The sequence below is a fragment of the Typopeltis vanoorti genome, chromosome 3 (assembly GCF_054136105.1).
Source record: "Typopeltis vanoorti isolate ZY-2024b chromosome 3, IOZ_Tvanoo_1.0, whole genome shotgun sequence".
NCBI classification, from domain to species: Eukaryota; Metazoa; Arthropoda; class Arachnida; order Uropygi; family Thelyphonidae; genus Typopeltis; species Typopeltis vanoorti.
Genome location: NC_143551.1, coordinates 132,362,371 through 132,384,857, shown reverse-complemented (window position 1 = coordinate 132,384,857; position 22,487 = coordinate 132,362,371). Strand labels below are relative to the sequence as shown.

Below are 22,487 nucleotides of genomic sequence, written 5' to 3'. Positions count from 1 at the left end.
TGACTTCGAAGCTCATTATTTTCCCTCCCGCTTTGGATTTCGGAAGTTGCCTGTTGCAGTCCTGCTGTACGCGTTGTATCATAATCTTTCTGGTCAATCCCTTTTCAGTGTTATCTTTGTAGGGGGATAGGCTGCATCATGTTACTAAGACCGGTTGGTTACGTGATAGGAAAATCGAAATTTCTCTCCGAGAAAATTTTTGCAATGGAAACTCCAAAATCATTTAATTGTTTTGGACTTAATGATTACATTCTGATTTATATTTTTTTATTGCTGACATCGTCAGATATTATTTGAAATAATTCTGACGACAGAATGCCAATATCAATGCATGCCTTAATAAGAAACTAAGAATAATTATAAAAAACGTGAGTAGATTACAAACTAGACTTCACTGGCGCTAGTTTGCAACAATGAGTGATGGGTAAATATAAAAACACATTAGGATTTAGAAAGGACTGGGCACTCAAGCATGATATACAAATAATCTATTCATGTTATGTATGGGAAAGAGGTAAAGAGGACAAATGAATAATGGACACTGCGTTTTCCATTTGCATTTGAAATGTCCTAGAATGGAATCCAAGGAACCAGAACATGAATCGATGGTTGATTGCTTGTCATAGGGTTTGAAAACTTCGAGAGAAGTGGTGTACCTCTTTAATTTAATAAAGGCCATTTGTACGTGGGATCATCATACACGAGTAGAAGCGAAAGGCCATACCAATGTTAAACTAAGACCGTAGTGCGGGTATGGAAAAAGTCTATCTATTGGTAACACGTGTGATCCAACAACTAATTATATAAAATCAAATATAGAAAGTCAATAGTCGAGTTTTTCAGTACCTAGAGGTCCACTAATCAAGCAGAATGGATTTGGCCATTATAGATCCCGGCTGACCTCTTTCTATATCAAACCACGGAGAAATGTTTTGGCTCTTGGCCTTTCTAGAGTTTTTGAACGTGTCTGGCATCGAATCCCGCTAAACAAATTGGCATTCATCGGTCTACCTATCACCCTCTGTAAGTGGTAACAAACAGCGTCTCTGGTGAATGGTTGCTTTCCTCTTCGAGCTTGTCCACCAGCACAGGAGTGCCTTGGGGATCTGTTCTATCACCTATCCTCTTTTTCTGTACATAAACAACCTATTCACACTCACCACTAATTTTGTCTACAGCTTTACTGATTCATTTGACAAATCATGCAGTGGTGATACATCCCAAGCCTTAAGATAATCTACAATCCATTGAAGGATCGTATGGAGATCAGTATCTTAAATACTGATCTCTGTACCATCGTTCATAGCGTGGTCACTTTTGGTAGCACTAAAACTCCATTGTGTTTCTTTTATCAAAGGGGAACTCAGCTCACCTTCTCTTACCCTCACTAATACAAAAATCACCAAATCGGTTGAGCTCTCTCCCTCTCTCTCTCTCTCTCTCTCTCGGACTGACATGTAACCTCTCCTGGCATAAACAAATCACATCAATACCTTCCTTGGTCTCCAAAAATTAGGAATTATTCTATTCTTTTCCTTTCATGATCCAGCCACTATGCTCTGTACAAAATCCTAAATCTATCTCCCCTTAAAATGCTTACTGGGCGGAACTGAATTCAGGTATTTTCAATAAAAATATCTTCTCATTGTTCATACTACACGACGCAGTCTTTAAATAATTTAGTTATATTTGGTGATTAGAGTAAGTGAATTCTCTTGTGAAGGGCTTTATATGTTTTCAACAGGAGAGCGATTTTTATTAAATTCAGATTAGATTAGTGAAAATTTGATTCGAAGATAGCAAATTGTATGAACAGAGCAGCTGCTGATCTGAATTTCACTAAACGTTGGTGCGATGTGTCGGAATTGTGTGATAAATTTATTAATGTAGGTCATATTCTCGGTTGCGTTAAAGAGATTCTGTCTCAAAAATAAAAGGGAGTTTATCTTCTACAAGCGGTCTCTGTTTGATGGAAAATATGCTGCACGGACATGAACATACTGTATATTAAAGATGGCCCTATATTAAAACATTATTTGTGCTAATTTCTCCTATTTGCAATACTTATAGAAATACAAAGTGTATCATTTTTTAATGCAAATCCTCCCAACGACTTGTCGGAAATTAATATTTAGTACTGTGGGTGGACTAAAAATAAATAATTTACAAGCCCTGTTTTAGAAACCAAACAGAGAAACATTTCAGACCTCCAATAAGCAGGGTGGAGGTCTTGCATCCGTCGATGGCATTTATAGATTGCCTAAAGACATCCGCAAGAATCCAAGCTTGTAGCAGTATTCGAACCTATATTCAGCCAGGCTGAGTAAAAGTTATCAGTTAAAAGAATTTGTAACTTAAATGTTTCCGTACATAACTTCCATGTATATTACGCTTCGGAAAGAAGTTCGAGTCACGTGGATCGTATTCAGCTAGTATGATGCAGCTGTCTAAACTATAGCAGCACTACTCTTACAATGATTCATATCCCCCACATGTCCAGTTAGTGTTACCGTTAGACCCTTTCTCTCCGAAGTGGCAATAATTCTAGCAATAACGATATCTATCGTTTATCTTCTTTATGTCACGCTAGTCTACAACGGTTATTGCAGCGAGCTACTGTTTCTTGCGATGATCTGAAGCTTTCTCATAAAGAGAAGGATAGATGGACCGTGCCGCCTACGCTTTTCGAGGAATGAGGAGGCCGATGGAAAAAGGGAGTTCTAGTGACTGATGATGGACAAGGCCTCGGGGCATATCTATGTAGATGTCTTCCATCTATGAAATGGAGCCGTACATCATTTCAAGCAAAATGATCTCAGCTGTGTCAGACAGCTGACAGGCGTATGTCAGCATACAAATATATTGCTGATGTACGAAGTTGATCTCAAGAAATTTGAACAAAGTTTAAACGGCCGGTACTTGCGCACAAGGTAAACATTACACCGAGAATGAAATAAAATGCAAATGTGAACTTTTCTAGTGCACAAAATATTTATTTTTATTTTTTTAGAAAATAAAATAATAAAATATCTTTACTATACACTAAAAAAAGGTGAGTTTATTTGACACTGTTATCATATTAAACATGCGTTGAATATGCACTTTATCCAAAGTTAAACGGATACTTCAGGATTTCATTCTGGAAATCTCCTTTTAAGAAGTATAAGAGAGAGAAACAGAGAGATCTGATTTTTGAAAATTGAAAATTGACTGGAAACAAGTCTGTTTCCAGTCAATTTTCAAGTTTTTCGGGCAGGCGAGCTTTTTTATTTTTCGCAAATGAGGAAAAAAAATCTACTCAAGAACTTACGATTTCATGGAATAACAATGCCAGTTAGGATTAGGAACACGAGATCGCAGCAGGTATCTCTACCATACTCTCATAACCAATATCTACAAATGGTATTGAGAACCTCAGCTACTGATGATGAGGGCAGAGAGCTGCTACCGATTCATATCCCAAAAAAAGTTGGAACTAAAAGAATTCCAGGTACTTCCTTCGGAGATGAAAAAAAGTTTTACAGGGTTTATTTTTTATTTGGTTAAAATACATCTTAGTGTAGTGGCATCCCGTTCTTTTCCTTTTTTCCCCACTAATTCAAAAGAACATCTGTGACGAAAGTCTAACAATGCAAAACGTTTGAAAGTTAGTGCCATCTATTACTAGAAGCAATCCATATTGTTGTCATGGAAACATTACGTTATATCCATCTGTTGTATCAAATGAAATTTATTATTACGCAGAGACCATAACAATGACTGTTTTATTTCGATTTATTATATACTAAATTAACTCTACTGATGCAATTTTATGGTGGTACATACCATAAAATTTGAACAATAACCAGAAATGTTCATTTATCTGAACAAAGTTCAGAAAATAATTTCTCAATGTTTATGTAACATTTGAAGGTGCTTCTGTCTCTACATGTTACAACATTTACACTGCCATAATTGACTTACCAAAAAAAAAAAAAAAAATTCGACATCAGGTTTACACTTCTAACCACAACAGTAAAATTAATATGGCAAAAGTGTCATGTTGGGTGTCATCCGTGGCAATTTGTTGCTTGTTCCTGTTACTAACACAACTTAGTCTTTCCTAGACATTCCTTGAGGATACAGCAAAAGAATTTCAGATGTCTTACAACGACATTTTCTGTTGCTTTATGACAAACACTCACCAAAGGAATTTACTTTGCTTTTGAGAGAAGTCTTAGCAATGAATGGTGTATACTCCATTTTCGCAAGCAACTTGGAAATTGGGGAATTTCCTGTCAATTCTCAGCCGTTTCTTTGCCCATAATCGGTCTTTTTCCTCTCAGGAAGAATGCATTGGAATACTCCATTAAATAACACCTGAAGCTGAAAAAAAAATCAATTTAAATGCCGCTGTTATGTTGTTCACTGGGCAATATCTTTCAACGTGAATATACACTCACCCATCGATTTCACCAGTAGTTAATAGCGCCGAAAAATAAATAAAAGGAAACATATTGTTTGTATGCATTGGCGTGATGCCAGAAGTGAAATGTTGACATGATGTTTTCTAATATTAAATCATGTGAATGTCTAAAAGAATCTTACAAAATGTATTAAATAAGACAATAGGGGAAGGAAGAATAAACTTTCTCTGCACGAACAGTTACAATTATCGTAAATCATCATGGTGATAGGTGATGCTTGGCTTTTTGTTCTCTGCAAATATCCCAAAAGATAAATAATTAAATAAAAAAATTGAAACAATAAAAAAACAGTTCATTTGCTATTGATATATTATTTGAGATCCTAAGATTTATTAATATAACTGTTTTTACTTTAAACTCAAAGCATAAACTTTGATTTGATAAAAATTAAGACCAAGACATCTAAGATTATAAGACACAAAATTAAAACCATAACAGTATATTTGTTATGGTTTTAATTTAAAGGACCATTCTATTAGAACATTGACAGGATGCAATCACTTTTGTATCGTATTATTTAAAACAGATCAGCTAAGCTTCAAAAAGTTGCAATGTTTTTATTGATCCATTTTTTGATGTTCACCAGAGTTCACTATTCTCAAACTTTGCTGGTTTTCTTCAGTGTCGGGAATCTGCAACAGTTTCACCATTGTGTGTCTAAAGGCTGTGAACGGTAGTGCATTCAGAATGCAAAATATTCTAGGAAGTGTATTGGGATAAATATGTAGCATCTGAGAACATTGAAATAAACAGCATATGTTGATATAACACTTAATGGCTGGATCTACACTTAAACCCATCGGTTCTATAATGCAATCATACAATAGCATTTTTGACTAACACTATTTTGATATTTACTCCCGTACATAATATCATTTAATACGAATTTTAATATTAATAATTAAATACTAATATAATTATGCATTTCTAACAATAGAATGTCATTGTTGCTATTGAAGTTAATTCCATTTTAACAATCACTCTACTTGCGAGTTTGAAAAAAAAAAAAGCATTTCCCAGGATACGATTGTTGGAACTGCAACAATCGAATGAGGAAATTATTCTGTATTAGCGCTCTGAGAATAAATGTTTGCCGGTAACAGTATGTACTTCCCAATTCTCCACATATAGTATTTGGATAAAGGAAGAGGCTAATGTTTGCCTGTGCTTACATGAATAATGAAAGATTGTTTCTCACCACGCCAGAATCTGAGATGCTAGTATGGTGCTTCTTGATCAAATACTGTATTGTCTCAGGGCATATAAATACTTCCATAGGTAGGCCTTTTCTGCTTAAAGGGGAAATGACGAACAACTAACTGCTCTGTTGTCACATTACACTTTATATGATAATTTGTTTGCCCTATTAAATCTGTTTGTATAACGAAAGGTAAGTATACCGCTGACTATTTCCGTGATTTCAATTGCAGGGAGCAAAAGTGAATAGAATTCTATTGGGTAAATGGGTAAAGATATGCCAAGGTCATACGATTTCTTAATGCACAATGTAGTATTATCTCATGAGAAGAATACATAAAGGTGACCCAATAAGAATTCGTTGAATGGCAATCACGGAAGTTAGATTGATTTCGTTTTATTCATTTGCCTTTTGGAGGCCTGAAGTGGCTTGAAAAAGTTCCCTGTTTGGTCGGTAGAGTAGATTTTCCGGACTAAGTAAAAATAAATTAAAAATACAAAAATATATATAAACTAAAATAAACAATATAAAATAATAAAAGAATCTTAGTCTACACAAGGTACTAATGTATTATAGATTTAAAACCTATTGTGGGAGGGAGTCATGTAACTCCCCCTCCATTAAATCCTAATGAGCACCCCATTCATCTTATTAATTTACTAGGCAGTGAACGACTTGTAAGTAGAATTTCTTGGGTCTCTAGTGTACCCCCCCCCCCCCAACATGCACTAATATGCTATGAGTAGGTGAGTAAGTCCTTTCGTATGTGGGTCAGATAGAAATAAATAAATAAAAATAATCGCGTACTACCTGTTTCACTTCAGCGTCCCACTGAAAATCCTAAACTATCAATCTCTCTCAGAAGAATATAGATGAAATAGATGGAAATCCGATGCATAGTGATTCGGAATGTAGGAAGGATATTGCAGCACACTTTCCAATCCATTAAAATAGAAAAAGGAAAGTTGAAATTTGTGCAAGGATCCATATTGTTGTCAATGGAGACGTCACGTTTGAGACGATCTTAACTCTGCAGTATTCGATACGATTTACTTAAACTTTTAATGCCTCTCTGAACTAAAAAAAAAGTACCTTGCGACGAAAGGTGGTGTCACCACTATACTGGTGACACCACCAATTCAGAAACTGTCATATAGTGACAGTTTCTGAATTGGTGACAGTCACCAGTATAGTGGTGACACCACCAATTCAGAAACAGTTCCTGAATTGGAAGACCAATTCAGAAACTGTCAATCGATAATATCGTATTGACTGGTGAATTCCTTAAAGTGTTGTTGGGTTTAAAGCATTTGTAGTTTCCATCACTGAAACCCTTTAGCTGCCAAGACAGCCATTTCAGAGAAAGTCGCTTGAGGGCCCATTTTGTGCGAGGCAACATTCCACATGTTGCGCAAATCGCTTAGATTTGTTAGACGTTTTAGTGTTATTTGCCACTGATAAAATTATAGTGGATTAGTTATTAGTACTATGGGCGGATTAAAGGTTAATCCGGTTCTCCTGCTCTATCGGCCAACCATGGAACTCTTCACGCTGCTTCTAGTAAGCAGCATGGCTGTGTCACACTGGAAGATACAATTAATTTCCACCTAAAGCAAACCACATATGTTCATACCCATAATGGAAGTCTGTTGGTTGGAAAGCGAAAACGTCCACTGAACCAACCAAACCCCGAGGTTGGGCTGGAAAGTGTTGGAACATTCATCTGACCTCTCTTTGAGCAGTATGTACTTATTCTACGGAAAAAACAGAACAGAGGATTAAACATCATTTCCATTTAGAAATAATATATGAAGTAGAGTATGCCAGGCACGAGCGGCATAGGGGCCTTTAAGAATTCTTCCGGCTTTACATCCACAAGTGAACACAAGTTATGTTTCTATGCCCATTACTTTGCATGAATGGTCCTGAAATCTTCTTCCAATAATGAATTTCTGCTTATCAGCTCTCTTATGTTTGCATAGTTGTCCTATTTTAGTTTTTATAAAGCATGACATCGAACATTAGTACTGCGGGTTGGAGTTAATAAATGCTGTCATTTACAAAAACCTGAAGAAAAAAACTGACTTTAGCTGTAATGATTTCTTTTTTTTTTTTTATGAGATTTTTTTGGAATTATTGTCTGAGGCTTTGGAACCTTCTGCTACCTGATGATACGTAATGTATGCTCACATAAAATATGCTTGGAACTTGGACTTAATGTTTTTTTATCGCTTAACAGAGGTGACAAAGGATACACGATGCTTAAAATGGACAGCATGCCTTTGGTCTGCATCCAACTTCGTCACCCAAGTTCCCTTTCTGAATAAAATCTCATTGCTCCGAATAATCGTTATTAAATGTGCAGCTTTTTGCAGCATATTTATTAATTAAAAGAGATTAAATGATTTTATAGAATATTAAACATAAAAACCATATACTAATAAACATCATTACACAACTGTAATCAATCCAGTGATAAACGATGGTCTGCAAATACTTTAATCTGAACGGAAAAGGAATTCAAGAGAGCGAACATAACTTCCCTTGATCACTATATTTATTGCCTTTTATGACCATGGCTCTCAGGAGGAGTAAGATGAAGTATTCGCGATTCTTATGGTGCTGTAAATTCGTTATATTCGTACATAACAAAGACAACACTAAGGTAATACGAAGCGATAGTAGGAACTTTATTATTTTCGTAGTATACGGATGACCTCTCTCAGAATAAGTAACTGTTATGGGAAGGTAGGAATTACTTTTATGACTGATTTCATTACAGTCGCCTTCGTAGCGTAGTCAGTAGCGAGGACGCTCTTTGATACAAGAGGCATGTATTAATGTGAGATGGGCGCAAAGAACCTTTAGTCCCTCTCACATTAGGGCTTACATAAGGGCTTTTCAACTGTAAATGGGTTAGTCAGTCTAGTAAATATACATGAAATGTTTCTTTCTGAAAACTCGGGGTTTTCATCCGGCAAAAAAAACAGGTAAATCCACAAGAAGAACACCGCAATTAACACATGACATTGACCTTATAGCTGGAGTTTCTTGGGGAAAGTTAGAGTTATAAGAAGCCCAGTTTTTTCACTTTAACAGACCTTGGATAATATTTAAAGGAATACCGAAAGAAATGTATTTCAGTACAGTAATTTTAAGTTCGCAGATTTCCTTTCAAGGCTCAGTGAAATACAGAAATATTTATGCGACCAAACAATTCTTTTTTCGAGTCAGTGAATAAGGAGCATGCTGTAGATCACTTATGTGCTTTCTCCTATGTATATACGAACATGGTTGTATTAGTGTACCAAGTCTAATAATGACAGCGGATATTTTTGAACAACACTTTTAAAAACCGTCATCTACGTCATCGCATCAAAATTTTGTAGCAGCACTCTTGGCAATATGCTGGTGCAGCAACGCGTTTCAGAACTTCGAGTTTCCTAAAAAACACGCGGATGTCAAAATAATAAGTTTGAAGAGTAAAAATCCTGCCAATTACGTCTGTGACTAGATAAAACTCTGTATAGAGTTTCTCTCTTCACATGTAGGATACAAACCAAGGTAATTCAACTCTCTTCACCAAGCGACGCGCATCCTTTGAGCTATAACATGGAGACGTCTACGAAAAAAAAAATATGGAAATGAGTTTCGAACTGAAAAAGAACACTGTATACTCTCTCTCTCTGTGTGTGTGTGTGTGTGTGTGTGTGTGTGTGTGTGTGTGTGTGTGTGTGTGTGTGTGTGTGTGTGTGTGTGTTCCAGTGCTTGCAATTATCTGCTTTCTCCTATCACCTACAAGGTCCGGCGCATGCTATGAAAACACAATTTATGTCACCATGAACTGTACTATTCATGCAGTTTTAGTCATTCAACACGAAGATGGTTCCTATCTGTTTAGCATCTAGCCTCTCTCCAGTGAATGCCACGCATGCTAATGCCATCCTGCTTCATTAGCAAACGGACAACGAAATTCCTTGGATTCGAATGACAGGATATTCTTGTAATACGATCTTCCTTTGGAAACCAATCGTGCTTTCTTATGTGGACATAAAGTGATTGGAGGATTATTTACTGAAAGTGGCGATGGATGTTCTTTTTACTATCATCACAATCCTTTGTCCATTTCTGGAATCATTTAAATTTTTATAAGGAAAGATGAAGTCTGCTCTTCATCAATGGAACAACCACTTCTTCCTATAACCAGAATTTTCACAAATTAAGCATCACGGACATATAAAACACCATTCACCATGATATTCTTCTTTATATCAATACCAACAAACTGTCTTTGTTTACTTTATGTGCTACACGGTTGTGAACAATACCGCTCTACCCTGTCATCGCAACTCCATTACCAACAGGCAGAAGTTGAAAAGATAGCAAAGGCAATTCATACCTTGATGCATTCTTTGATGGATATTGTTTTGTTGACTGCATTGCACTCGGTGTTATCTGTGAATCTGCAAGATTGATAATGCAACAACACTCTTGGGATGAGTTTGAATCTTATCCAAGGCGCGAGGAATCACAGCTTTTAACTGAAGGCTAATTAGCGGAGACATTTTGTTATTTAATTTATGGATATCCAGAGGTTTATCCTACTGATGACAGAAATATTATATACAGAATATAAGCAGTTAGTCACAAAGGCTGTTATAAATAATACGTTAAGGAAAAATACAAGATAAAACAATCTGTTGTTCTGTTATTTTTTCACGTTCATATACACATACAAAATTCATTAAGCCAATATTATTTGTTTAATGAATTTTAAATGTATTTATTTTATTTATAATTCTTCTCAAATGTAAATTACGACATATATATATGAGGAACGAAACAAAAATGAAATGTTCATGCAATTCCATTTATCCCATTGGAATTATTTCTAGTTCAGTATTATACGTTTTTCGTGAACATACTTTCATACTGTTTTTGGATATAACAGACATGTCATAAAAGAAGAAAATGCTGTGTACTTTAGTTCGTATTTAAATTGCAGATTTTCATATCTACATCTTATGCATGTTTGCTGGTATGTTGACGAATTTATTCTTTGAAGTTGTAAAGGGTTTTGTAGCAGTAAAGCACAGACATACATTCGCTTGCTGTACTGTTCGGCTGTGCTCAAAAGCAACAGACCGTTGATTTAAAAGAGCTTATGTTGGCAACGTATTTCTGTTAACATTATTTTTCTGCTAATCTGTTTGCCTTTGTCAGAATAATTTGACTTTCTTTTCAACGTATTTTATGTTGTTTCTCGACGGTTTACGCAACGAATAATTCTGTAGTTTTATGTATTCTCAGCTTGGTTTGTCTCTTTTACGAAAAAACAAATTCTAGTGCAGAAGGAGGAGAACTCCATATTGATTTGAGATGGGTCAATTGACACTTGGTCTAAAGAAGAATATTGAAAGAAGATACAAGAAACGAGTGCCTTAATTGGTTCATTTTGAAGTAACTGCAATAAGCTCTGAATAGGAAAGCATTTATTAAATGAAATAATTCTAGGTTTGCCATATGCCGATTATAGTTGCATAGATTACACAAAAAGACATTTAAATTGCAATCTTTAGTGCTTTGAATAACTTATAAATTACCTTGAATTACTGTGCATAGAACTTAATGCACTCACTTTTATTTTTTTTTGATCGAGGAAGACATTTTACGTAATTAAGTGTAAGTGAAGTTGTAAATTGTTAATCAATTCTTTTCTTTCCATTTCTCTAGCAGCCGTAACAGCATACGGTGCGTGACATTTCTATACTCAGAGTGATAATGACAGTGAGGAACTAATTCTTAATGCATTTCTTTTGCAGAAATCCTTAATGAGTGGGAAGGACAGACGCCTTGCAGTTTAACCGCAAGGTCAAGGGAAGAATCTGTAGCAGGTAAAACGTTATTGAAGACATTTTCTGTTTACATTAGAATAACTCTAGCGTTAAATAATGCAGTCTAATATAGAAATGTAAATCATATAAATGTACTGATTTCTGTAATTGTTACGTAATACAATTGGTCATCGCAACAATTGAAAGCTATCAGCGTCATTGTTAAGAAGGATGCCAATCAAACAAGTATATTATTTACAATGAGACACTGGCGTCAGAATTAACTAGTGATTCCAAGTCCATTTCAGGTTCTGACGTAATGACAAGTAAACTAGACCTGCAAAGCGCTGCAGTGGCGAATATCCAAGGTAACTAGATTCGGTGCTTTCTCAGCGAGTTTAAATGGTATTCATTATGGAGCTTTGGTTACGCGAGAGCGAGCCATTGGATAACGAGGAGTCCCTCTATTTAATTTCAAGGTGCGGTTGGAAATGCACCAATGAATTCGCAGGTGTTTTACATTTAATATTTCTCTAAATAGATTTGCATTCAATTCTCGTCAAGCGCACTCGAAATTGATGTTAAGCTGTATAATAAATTTTCATTACCGTTTCAAACTAACCTTTTCGACCAATCATTATCTTAAATGGTGCGTGGTTATGCGCTTCGCTTCAAAAGGCTCTTTTGCTCCGCAAACCATGACCTCGTAGTGGACACTATCGGAAAGTGGATGGAAGACGAAAGCCTAAATTCGAAGACGAGATAGTTAGGGAGTAATAAGAAAGTCATTCAACTAAATTTATTATCGTTCGTGATATTTACATTGGTTTAATGAGTTAAATGTTAAATACCAACCATTCATCAAAATCATAATCGGGATGAATCAAAAATTAATGACAAACAACGAAAGGCGTTTAGCTAAACTAAATAAATAGAAAAACGATTTTGTAGAATCTTATTTGAATTTGAGCTGGGAATGGCTTCATTTTTCGTTGAAAAAATAATATAAAAAACATTCCTACTGATTTTGAAATGCCACGTAAAACTTTTTCTTCTCTACAACTGCACAAGTACATTGGATTGGAATGCCTCCAATCTAGTTCTCACTAAATTCCGATGTTATATATTATTACAAAACAGTTTTTACTAGCAAAAGTATTCCGAAACATTTATTATGGATTTGAACAGGCAAAATATGTATGGAGAAAGTAGTTGATGATGATGTTCGTTGTATAAATTTAAAAAGTAACTTTAAGAAACTGAACCTCTTTCTACATATGAGTACGTGAATACAGATTGTAATATAATATGATGCCCAAATATGTTTAATCTTTTTATTGAAAGATTAAAAACAGTGTTCTGAATGCTGAAAATTCTTTCTTTTATCACATGAAAATATAATGAATTTTAAATGAATTTAGCAACTCATTCCTTTTTATTACTACTAACAACAACGTTTAAAATACATACAGACACCTGAAAATAATTCGAAAAATCAAAAAATTGAAATAATAATAATAATAATAACAAACTTAATAACTTTCTGTGAATTATAATATGAAGGACAGCTTCGATAAAAAAAGATAATAAATCTTTATTATCTGTGCGTTATTTTTTTTTATTCAATGGCGTATCTTGGTCTTTTCTCTCCCCCCAGATTCGAGATATCTGGAAACAAAGATTGAATTATGATTTATACTATTTTCATCTTTACTTATCTGTAAATAATGCTGCCCTTATCCTCTGCGAAATATAAATGAAATGTTCAAAGCAGAGGCAAAATAAGCACACTTTGACTTAAATGTTTAATAATATTCAGACACCTCTGAATTATTTAAACTCAAAAATCCTGAACTAGGTCATTGAGTTACCTTAGATAGCAGTATACTGCAAAACATTCTACCGAGTGCATGTGCAAGATAATTTACTTTGGTGTTAGACTCATACGGGTACAATGTGGGACAGCAGTTTAATGACCGATATGTACACAGAGTTGACAATTCTGTGTACCATCTAGGTGTCTTGCACTGTTATATATATATATCGATATCGTCAGTTAACAATTGATTAGTTATAAGAATAAAAACCCCGTCTATTTTTGAATGTAAATCTGTTATGTGTTATTAATGTATTCTTCAAGTGACAGGTTTCCACGTGTGTTTTCTAAAGGTTCAAACTTTTCTTACAGAAATCAATAATAATCCACTGAATGCACAGTCCGATGATAATAACACTGTGACAAGTGGCGCTCGTGAAGTGGAGAAACATAAGGTTTATGGTTATGAAGGTAGTATGACCGCGAAAGACCAGACTGACAATTTAAGGCATTCTCCACCTCAGAACGAGTGGAAACCTTGGGTACCTAAGTAAGATGTTTGGATTTCTTATTTTTGATTGACATATCAGTTTCAGTATGAACCACTCAGTTAGTGAAATGCTCGATGACAGGTTTTTCAAACTTGGGTCACCATTAGGCTTACGGCTACAATGCTGAACATACATTGTTACGAAAGGGTCATCACCATTATTATTAGGTGCTGTTTTAAATGTGATGTTTTATTCCTCAAATGAGAGCCACATTCTCATGAAGAATAAAAGTTTGAAAAACCATGCACTATGAGCTATTTTATGATATGATTTAAAAAAAAAATGGTTCTGTAATATGAGCCACATTATACCCATTATTACTGTTTATTCCTGTTACTACATTATCCTGAACTATCAGTGAAGCAACTTAAACTGGATATTTTTTGTTTATCAATATCAAAATAATGATTGTAAATGAAAATATAAATTGAATGATTTTAGAAGTGTATTTAAACTATCGTGTTTTCTCTTAGGAACAGACCAAATGACGATCTCCTTCCGCTGCAAGAATATTTAGAGAATAAAAACAATCTTCCAAAAACTACGTCATTTAGTGACGGGATACGAAGTGAGACAGATGCACACGGAGATTCGCCTTTTTCAGACATATTCAGTGATCCATCCGATTTGTCGGAATCTGACAGGTAAATGACAGAAACGCCTTTATATATATATATATATATATATATATATATATATATATATATATGGTTCCCCGTTGCTTTCCTTGCCGTGAGTATATTTATGACTGTAGCCGTGTATATTTTGAGAGATGAAAAATCCGAGTTACCGGGAGGAAAAAACCCTCCACCACCGTATGAGACCGGTTAACTCACCTTTAGTTGAAAGATACCAGATAAAGGTTCCTCACGTTATGGACGGGAATCGAACGCAGGTCTTTTCGACCAAAGGGCTTCGATATATATATATATAGGGTTAGGGGCCCCGATCACCCCTGCTTTGTTACGACCAACCCTCGTATAACTTTTGACTCCCCAAAAACCTAACGACTAATAGCCCACTGTTGGCCGGAAGCCTTTCCGATAACATAAACAGTCGATTAACACATATTTTGTATGTATAATATACTGTATTCTTACAATAAAGTAAGCTAGAGAAAAGAAAATCTTATTAAGAAAATCATAGAGAAGAGGAAATACCTTTACAGTACTGTAGTGTATTTATCGACCGTAAGTTTATGTCGTCTGTTTACAAGATGAATTCTCTGTCTGTCAGTACTGACATCAATATTGTCTTATATGATGCAAAGCACAGTAGATGCTTTATACATTACTAACACTAGATATCAAAAATGAAAAGATAATGTGAAAAAGAAATTCATATTTATTTACAGGTATAATGATTCATGCATTGATGAAAGAAGCAGCAATGTGATTGCTTTATGGTAGCCTAGTGCAGTCGATACGATTGCTTCGCTGTAGCCTAGTGTATATACCAATGAGTGAATCGTCATAAAATATTTATTTTATTTTAATTAATTAATGACAGTCAATTCCATGCAGTGATGAATTAAGACTGCATCTTTACGATTGTTTACACTCTCGACTGCGAATGGCGTCATGTACGGTCTGTAAGTATTGTGTGCGTAAGTTTTGATAAATTTTAACTTTTTATTATAACTTTTTATAATTTATGTATATAAAACAGATTTATATACATAAATCTATTATAAAAAGTTAAAATATCTTAATTTGTAGGATATTTCTAGGCTAGGCAGTTCGTCTGCGAGTTTTTCAAATTGTTGCAAATCTTCAAAAACTTTTCTAGTATATTTATTGAAAAAAATCCGCGTCACGTGGATCCGCGCAGTTCAAACCCGCATTGTTTAAGGGTTAATTGTATATATACAATTCTCCTGTCTGTAATATGTAAAATTTAGAAGGAAAGCGGTACCTTTTACAATTCCGATCCAATTTTGCTTGTTTTTGTTCCCTCAATACTTGCCGCTCTCAGCCATTGCCTTAGTAGCTTAGTGGATTAACATCCCTGCTCATGAATTCAGCAAGAACCCAAAAGAAATATGTGTGAGTTTGAATAAAGAATAACAGAACCGACGAGAACTTTTTAAAGGCTATTTCTGTTTATGCACTTTTTTTCTGGAGTTTGTTGATTCGTATAAAAGGTTTTAGTGACGTCTGGAATTAAAAATGTTATTCTCTACTTAAAGAGATCAGCACATGCATTGGCTTTAGCCCTGTTTTACTTCTTTAATGTAAACTCTTGTACCTTAAGTACGCGTAAAGTTTAATAATGTACAGAAGTAAATAACTTTCGAAAGACTTCCAAGGTACAAAATATGTACTGGCTCATCAGTAATAAAAAATAAATAAATAAAATTCAAACGTAATTTTCTGGATATTTCCGGTTTTAAAATCGGAAAATGAAAATGAAGAATTTTCATTTTAAAAATCAGATATTCAAGTTTCAATGCAATATCATGAAAACCTTAAGAAAATGTTGTTTGCAAATGTTTCTAAAATGTAGAAAATAAATACTTTGTTATTAGTTTTCTCCGCACAAATACCTGTTTTAAATGTCATATAAGTTCTGTTTTATATTCTTAAGTGATACTCTTAATCTCCGTATTCTTAACGCAGTATTATTTAGTAGGCTGCACTATATGATAACGAAACTACTTTAGAGTGTGATCTAATATTATACCATAAAAATGGTAATTTTTAAAAATCTGAATGACGGTGGTCAACACACTAAACAATGAAAGTTGCTGGCTCGCATAAATTTTCACATTTTTAATATGACCGCCTAATATGCATATAATTAAGTTGGCAACGAAACAACTTGGATTTTTAATGCGTGTTTTAAATCTGTCTCCTTTATCTGGAACTCCGGGTTTATGATTTTCACTTTTTATACGATGGTCGTCGCTTATTTATTTTATTTCATGTAATGTCACTTCCTTTCATCATATGTTACTCGCTTTATATTACAATACGTGTTTACAATGAAAATAAATTATATATTAGCCAGTAATATTTGTTTCCAGAATGTTTTCAATCATTGATCAATGTTTTTTGTTTATTTTTGTTGTTGTTTTTGAGACAATTCATTTGAATAGTTTCCTATCAAACAAAACTCTGTAGATTTACTCAGATGTTTCTAACTTTGTTCTGACTTCGAACGAAGCCAGAAGGGGGAAAAAAAATTCACTTCAGAAAACTTGGAAGGAATGTTGGTCCCAAATTGAAGTACTTAGGAAACTGGAAAGATCAATTTGTTCTAAAGCAAAGACACTACACCCGCGATCCGAAGAACTCAAGAGAATGAAATGGCCTTTCAGTTCTCTCTCCGGAATCAGTACCCTAAGGACTTTCGAAAGCACACAGTTATGGTACTTGATAGAGCGTGTGCTAAACTGAGTTTTTAGACCCATAGGTCTAAAGACCGACTTCGGCAAGATAGAAAGTTATCAGCTACATAGTAGCGGCGGAGTAAACAGGAAGAACAGATGAGTTTGGAATTCATCGTGCCCTAAGGAAGGGTGTTTATGTCTATTCCGAGAAATCAGTGCATCAATTTGGTTGAGGTACAGAACTTTAATTCCTAATTTTGGATGATTTCGTTGTTGTACCATTGCTATTTGATAGCACATTTATAGATTGTATTGCAAAACATAATTATAAAAGTTATACCATAGGAAAATCCGGCTTTATTGATTATTAGGTGCTAATAATAATAAATTGGGAACTGAAATCTGGAAAGCCATCGAACAAGATGATCTCAACTCTATAGGACTTCGTCAATCATAAGGACAGATTATTTAACTTTAACTTTCTTAACGAATTCATGATAAATTATATACAATATGATAGTTCATGTGAAAATGTTGCAATAAACTAGGGAGAGAAAACAAAAAGAAAAAATCGAGAAATTTTTGAAATTTTATGGTAAGCAAAAGTGTAGTTTACGAATTGAACAAAATAGTGACGTATGTTTTGTAAATCAGTTTGGATGGGAGGACTTTGGTCATTTATCAACTACGCGAACGGATAATAGCGCATGCTCCATTCATGAACTTCATTCGTTCGAATGGCTGTCCTTGATTTGATTTCAAACTTAAAAAGCGACCAAGAACAGCGGAGACTGATTTCTCTCAGATGAAAACGGATCACGCTGTCTTGTTGGTAGTTTCTGCAAACCAGATGGTAACACGTTGATCCATCATGCTTACTCACTCACATCATTCTTATATATATATGACTTTCATGCACTCCATATAGAGCTTATGCACTCCATACTAAGCAAAATGCTATAGTTTCATAATATTTTATACTATGTATTGTAAAATGTCATTCGAGAGTTGTTTATGCATGTAAAAATCCTTATTTATTTATATAACTTTTATTCTATATGGATACGTTTTCGGAATTATAAAAAAATGTATTTAATATTTCACGGAAGTGTTTATAAGTTTTTACAATTAGTAGTATTAAATCTATTTAATTTACTATAATTTAATTAATTCAAGTCTGCTTGAAACCTAAACAGATTGGTGGGATTGAATGAAATTTGCAAAAAATAAAATCATGACTAATAGCTGAAATATTCCTATCTTTCTCGATGGCATCAACACTGAATACGCGCCAGAGTACCCTTATCCAGGGAAAAACAATATGCTTCAGCAATAGTCTCAACCTACAAATGTAGTTCCAGAAACCAAAGAAGGGAATAATTACATGAGATTAGGCTAGTGGATGAAGAACGGTTTGACCTCTCTTAAAAGGAATTTGATAGATTCCACTACATTGGCATGTCTAAACTTGGTCTTTGAAAAATGTTAAAACTTAAAATATATCAATGATCAGTGGAAACAATTATTCTGGGAATTAGAAAACCATTGAAGGCAAAAAAATCAGCATGAGTCAGGTCACAAAAAATTATTGATGGTTGTCCAAGAAAATTAAAGAATTAAAGTGAAAATAGGCTGGCTTTCTAGAGAGAATAAGAGATCCAGAGGAAGATAGAAGATAAGATGAAGAGATAAACTCGTAGGAATAGCAGGAAACAGCTAAATTAGGATGACCCTCGCGAGACAGGAGTGGAAATTTTTGGGAGAGACGCCTTTGCCCAGTAGCGAGATACAATGGGCTGATATCATCATCATCATCAATTTACTTGTAAAAGTTTTTTTTATTTTTTTATTTTTTATTTTTTAAATTTAATATACAGATAATATGTCTGCGACAAAAATCTCTTTGTAATTAACTGTTCAAACTTAAATTTCTCGATCTCCCAATAAATATCACGGAAAATAATAATAAACAAAGAAACTTCGAAAGTGCAAACGTGCAAACATTATTTGGACCACAGCACGATATTTGAGTAAGCGATTCCACTCCGCGTGTTATTAATAACTCAAAACAGTTTGCTACAAACAAACGTCAAATATCGCAGACTATTTAGCATAAAGTAATATCCTGAAAGCTGAAAAAATTAATAAGTCGATGATCGGTTTCCATGGTTACTCATATTTTACTAGCTTTTAAATATTCATGCTAACAAAAGGATCGGATATACAGTATTTGGCCTTCGAAGAATAATAGGCTCTCTCTCTCTCTCTCTCTCTCGGTGGGCAATAAATCATCTGCACGCCATATGTCTAACTACGCATGCCCAACATTTAATGAATGTAACATACGTGCTTGTCATTGTTGGGCAAATCTGACGCTTGCGCGAGAACTTGGAATAAATATACGTTACTCGTTCAAACGTGCAAGCCACGTACAGTGTGGAAGTGACAGTGCAAGTTAAATGCTGCACGAGTTATTCAATGAAACGAGACAAATTGGGTTTTCCGTAGCTAAGCCATAATAGCGCCTACGACGGTAGGAATGTTAATTATAATCACCTCTGCCGTCAACGTAATATCTACGTTTACACACGTCAGCATTTATTGATTAATCACCTCTTATTCTAAACCAGCCATTAAAAATTCAATGGGCTTTTTATGTAACGTATACTTTAGTGGATGTTTAATATTCCATCATTTAATACTAGGTGGCGTGTGTTGGAATTTTGCTTTTTTTTTTTTTTTTTTAATAATGTGGCTGGACTTCTAATGTATAACTCAACAACACGGAGTTTTATATTTGAGAGATTTTCTTTCAAAAAAAAAAAAAAATCATTTCTTATTCACCAGTTGTATAATTCATAAAAGCTTATGCAGTCCACCACGCACGTCTTATATTGCTGCAGACGGTTATTTCTTTCTCTTTTTACTGACATTTATTAATGTTTATATTTACACCGACACAAGCGTGTATTATACAAATATTTTACCATTTCATACCTATAAGTTTTCCCTATTTAATTCTCACATTTTTCGTCTTATGTATTGCTACGTAAAATAGGCTTAACATTCGCCATATATTTCCACTTAGTCCTGAAAGCTCCAACTACAATGTAGCCTCTCTAGGGACCTGAAGAAAAAAAAATTATAGGAGAGGGGGGGGGGACAAGGAAAATTCTGGATGAAACCCCATTTCATTTGTAGCAAGACGTTTGGTAGTTACTAAAGATTTTCTTTAAAAACACACACACACACACACACAAACACATTATTCGCATGTGGCCCTGAGAGAAAACTAATAAAAAAACTTTCTTTCCAGCGATATGGAACAGGAAGAAGATCCAGATGATTTTTCTAGAGGTTTGGAAGCTTTTTTGAAGGCTGTCGCCGTAAGAAAGCGGGAGAAACGCGTAGCAGCGGAGCGGTACTCGTTGCAGTCAACGAATGTCGGAATAGAACACAGGCTTATTGCATCGGCGACCTTCCATAAAAACTACAGGTAAGAAAGATAAGGCACGCGCACTCCCGTGTCTTCCCCCCCCTCCTCCCACCTACTTTTGTCTGCCGTGATGCTTCTTCAAGTTCGCTTCTGAACCTCAAGTACTAAATCTAATATCGAACCATAAAAACACTCGTTTTCTTCTCTTAAGTTTTGATACAAACGTTGTCTCTTTTTCTTCGTTTTCTTCTTTAATATGAACATTAAAGTTACTTGAAAAACAGCAACGTAATGGTTATGGAGAGCTGCCCTCGTTTCCAGTGAACTAACGAAGGGAAATGCTTCAGAGGGATGGAAGGATGACGTCATACAATAAATATGATTAGAAGAAAAAGTAAAGTAATATTTTGTATTACTTTAAACATATTCTAAAAGGAGAATACTGCATCCGTTAATTAGAAAAGACATCGGTTCACCTCTTTTCATGAGATAGTTTATAACGTTTTTTTCCCAAGGCTAGCTAGCTTCATATGGAGGCAGCATTTCTTCCAACTCCGGTTTTGATTTGTGCAAAGCAGGCAGTTTGCGAATGGACATAAATTCAAGGACAGAAATTACATTTAAAGCATGGATTGTAGATGAGTTCTAATTCCATTGAGGTGTCGACTAATATTGAAATGCATTTCTTCTAGAAAATATTCTCCAAAGAACCGATTACGTATTTAAGATATGTTTAATAGATTTTTCTTCACATTTCAATTTAGGGTATGATAATTTCTTGTCGAGATGGAGTTAGACACATAATGTTAACATTTGCATCGCTTCAAACTTGAAGTAAAACACTTCGCCATCATTAGATCTCATCAACGTCGTCATCATTCTATATACAGTGACAAACCAAATTTTTTTCCAGTTGTATTTTCTGACTATATGCAGACGTCTCACTGGCTGAAAATTTCAGCAGACGTTTGTAACGATGCATTGACATTAAAGATTTCATTGAAAGCTGTGGATTTGTTATGTGAATCCCACATTGTAGATTTTTCATTGGTGGAATTATGCAGAACTGTTATATTGCTTCCAGGATTTTTATGGTTTGACTTCAACAATTCCAATTTTTCTATTTTTTATTTTTTTATTTTTTATATAGAGATATTTTAAAGAAAAATGTTAATATGTTAATTTCTTTTAATATTAATATATTATATTAGAATAATTAGTTAACTTAATTAGCTTAACTATAATTAATTAATTAATAATTCATATTCTTTCAGTGTTCCGACCACAAGCAGCTGAGTTAGTAATGTATCTGTTTCTACTCATTTACAAAGGAAAGATACTTTGCCAGTTTCTTCGTATTATTCTTATGGCAAATAGACTTGTTATCATGGATAATATTCAAAATAATCTTCTAAACGGTTTCCGAAGTGGTCGTTGTCCTTAGATTGTGGCAGTAAGATTTCATCCACGATTGCAAAAATATTTTGTGTTAAAATTATGACCAGCTTCTAGTTTTTAGGTAAACGTTCATATACAGGAAAGGGCATTAGCTACTGAGCGAAACAAATATGCAATGCTAGTATTGCAGTGTATATTTAAACAATGGTATAAACAAAAATGACAAGTCAATTTCTCGATTTTCAGAATCATATCTCTCCAAATTAATATAAATCATTACATTCTAAAAAGTTACTTATTTGTAGATTATAAAAAATAACGATTACATGCAACTTCAAATTGTACTATTCAATATTTTAGAATTATCATTACTATGGTAATGATTGGAATTCCACGAAACCCGAATTCATATCCACACCAAGATCCAACACCAAAATGTGTTGACATTTCAAAAACA

The 22,487-nt window shown here is 34.4% G+C and overlaps 1 protein-coding gene across 1 annotated transcript in view; it reads left to right on the top strand.

Moving 5' to 3' along the window:
• The window catches only part of LOC150108574 (uncharacterized), a 128,192-nt gene that overhangs the window by 78,568 nt on the left and 27,137 nt on the right, over positions 1 to 22,487 (top strand). Inside the window, exons 3-6 of the mRNA XM_090416015.1 lie at positions 11,487 to 11,558; positions 13,687 to 13,864; positions 14,339 to 14,509; positions 20,513 to 20,692. Of these exons, the coding sequence (XP_090272141.1) occupies positions 11,487 to 11,558; positions 13,687 to 13,864; positions 14,339 to 14,509; positions 20,513 to 20,692 (601 nt within the window). The remainder of the gene's footprint in view (positions 1 to 11,486; positions 11,559 to 13,686; positions 13,865 to 14,338; positions 14,510 to 20,512; positions 20,693 to 22,487) is intronic.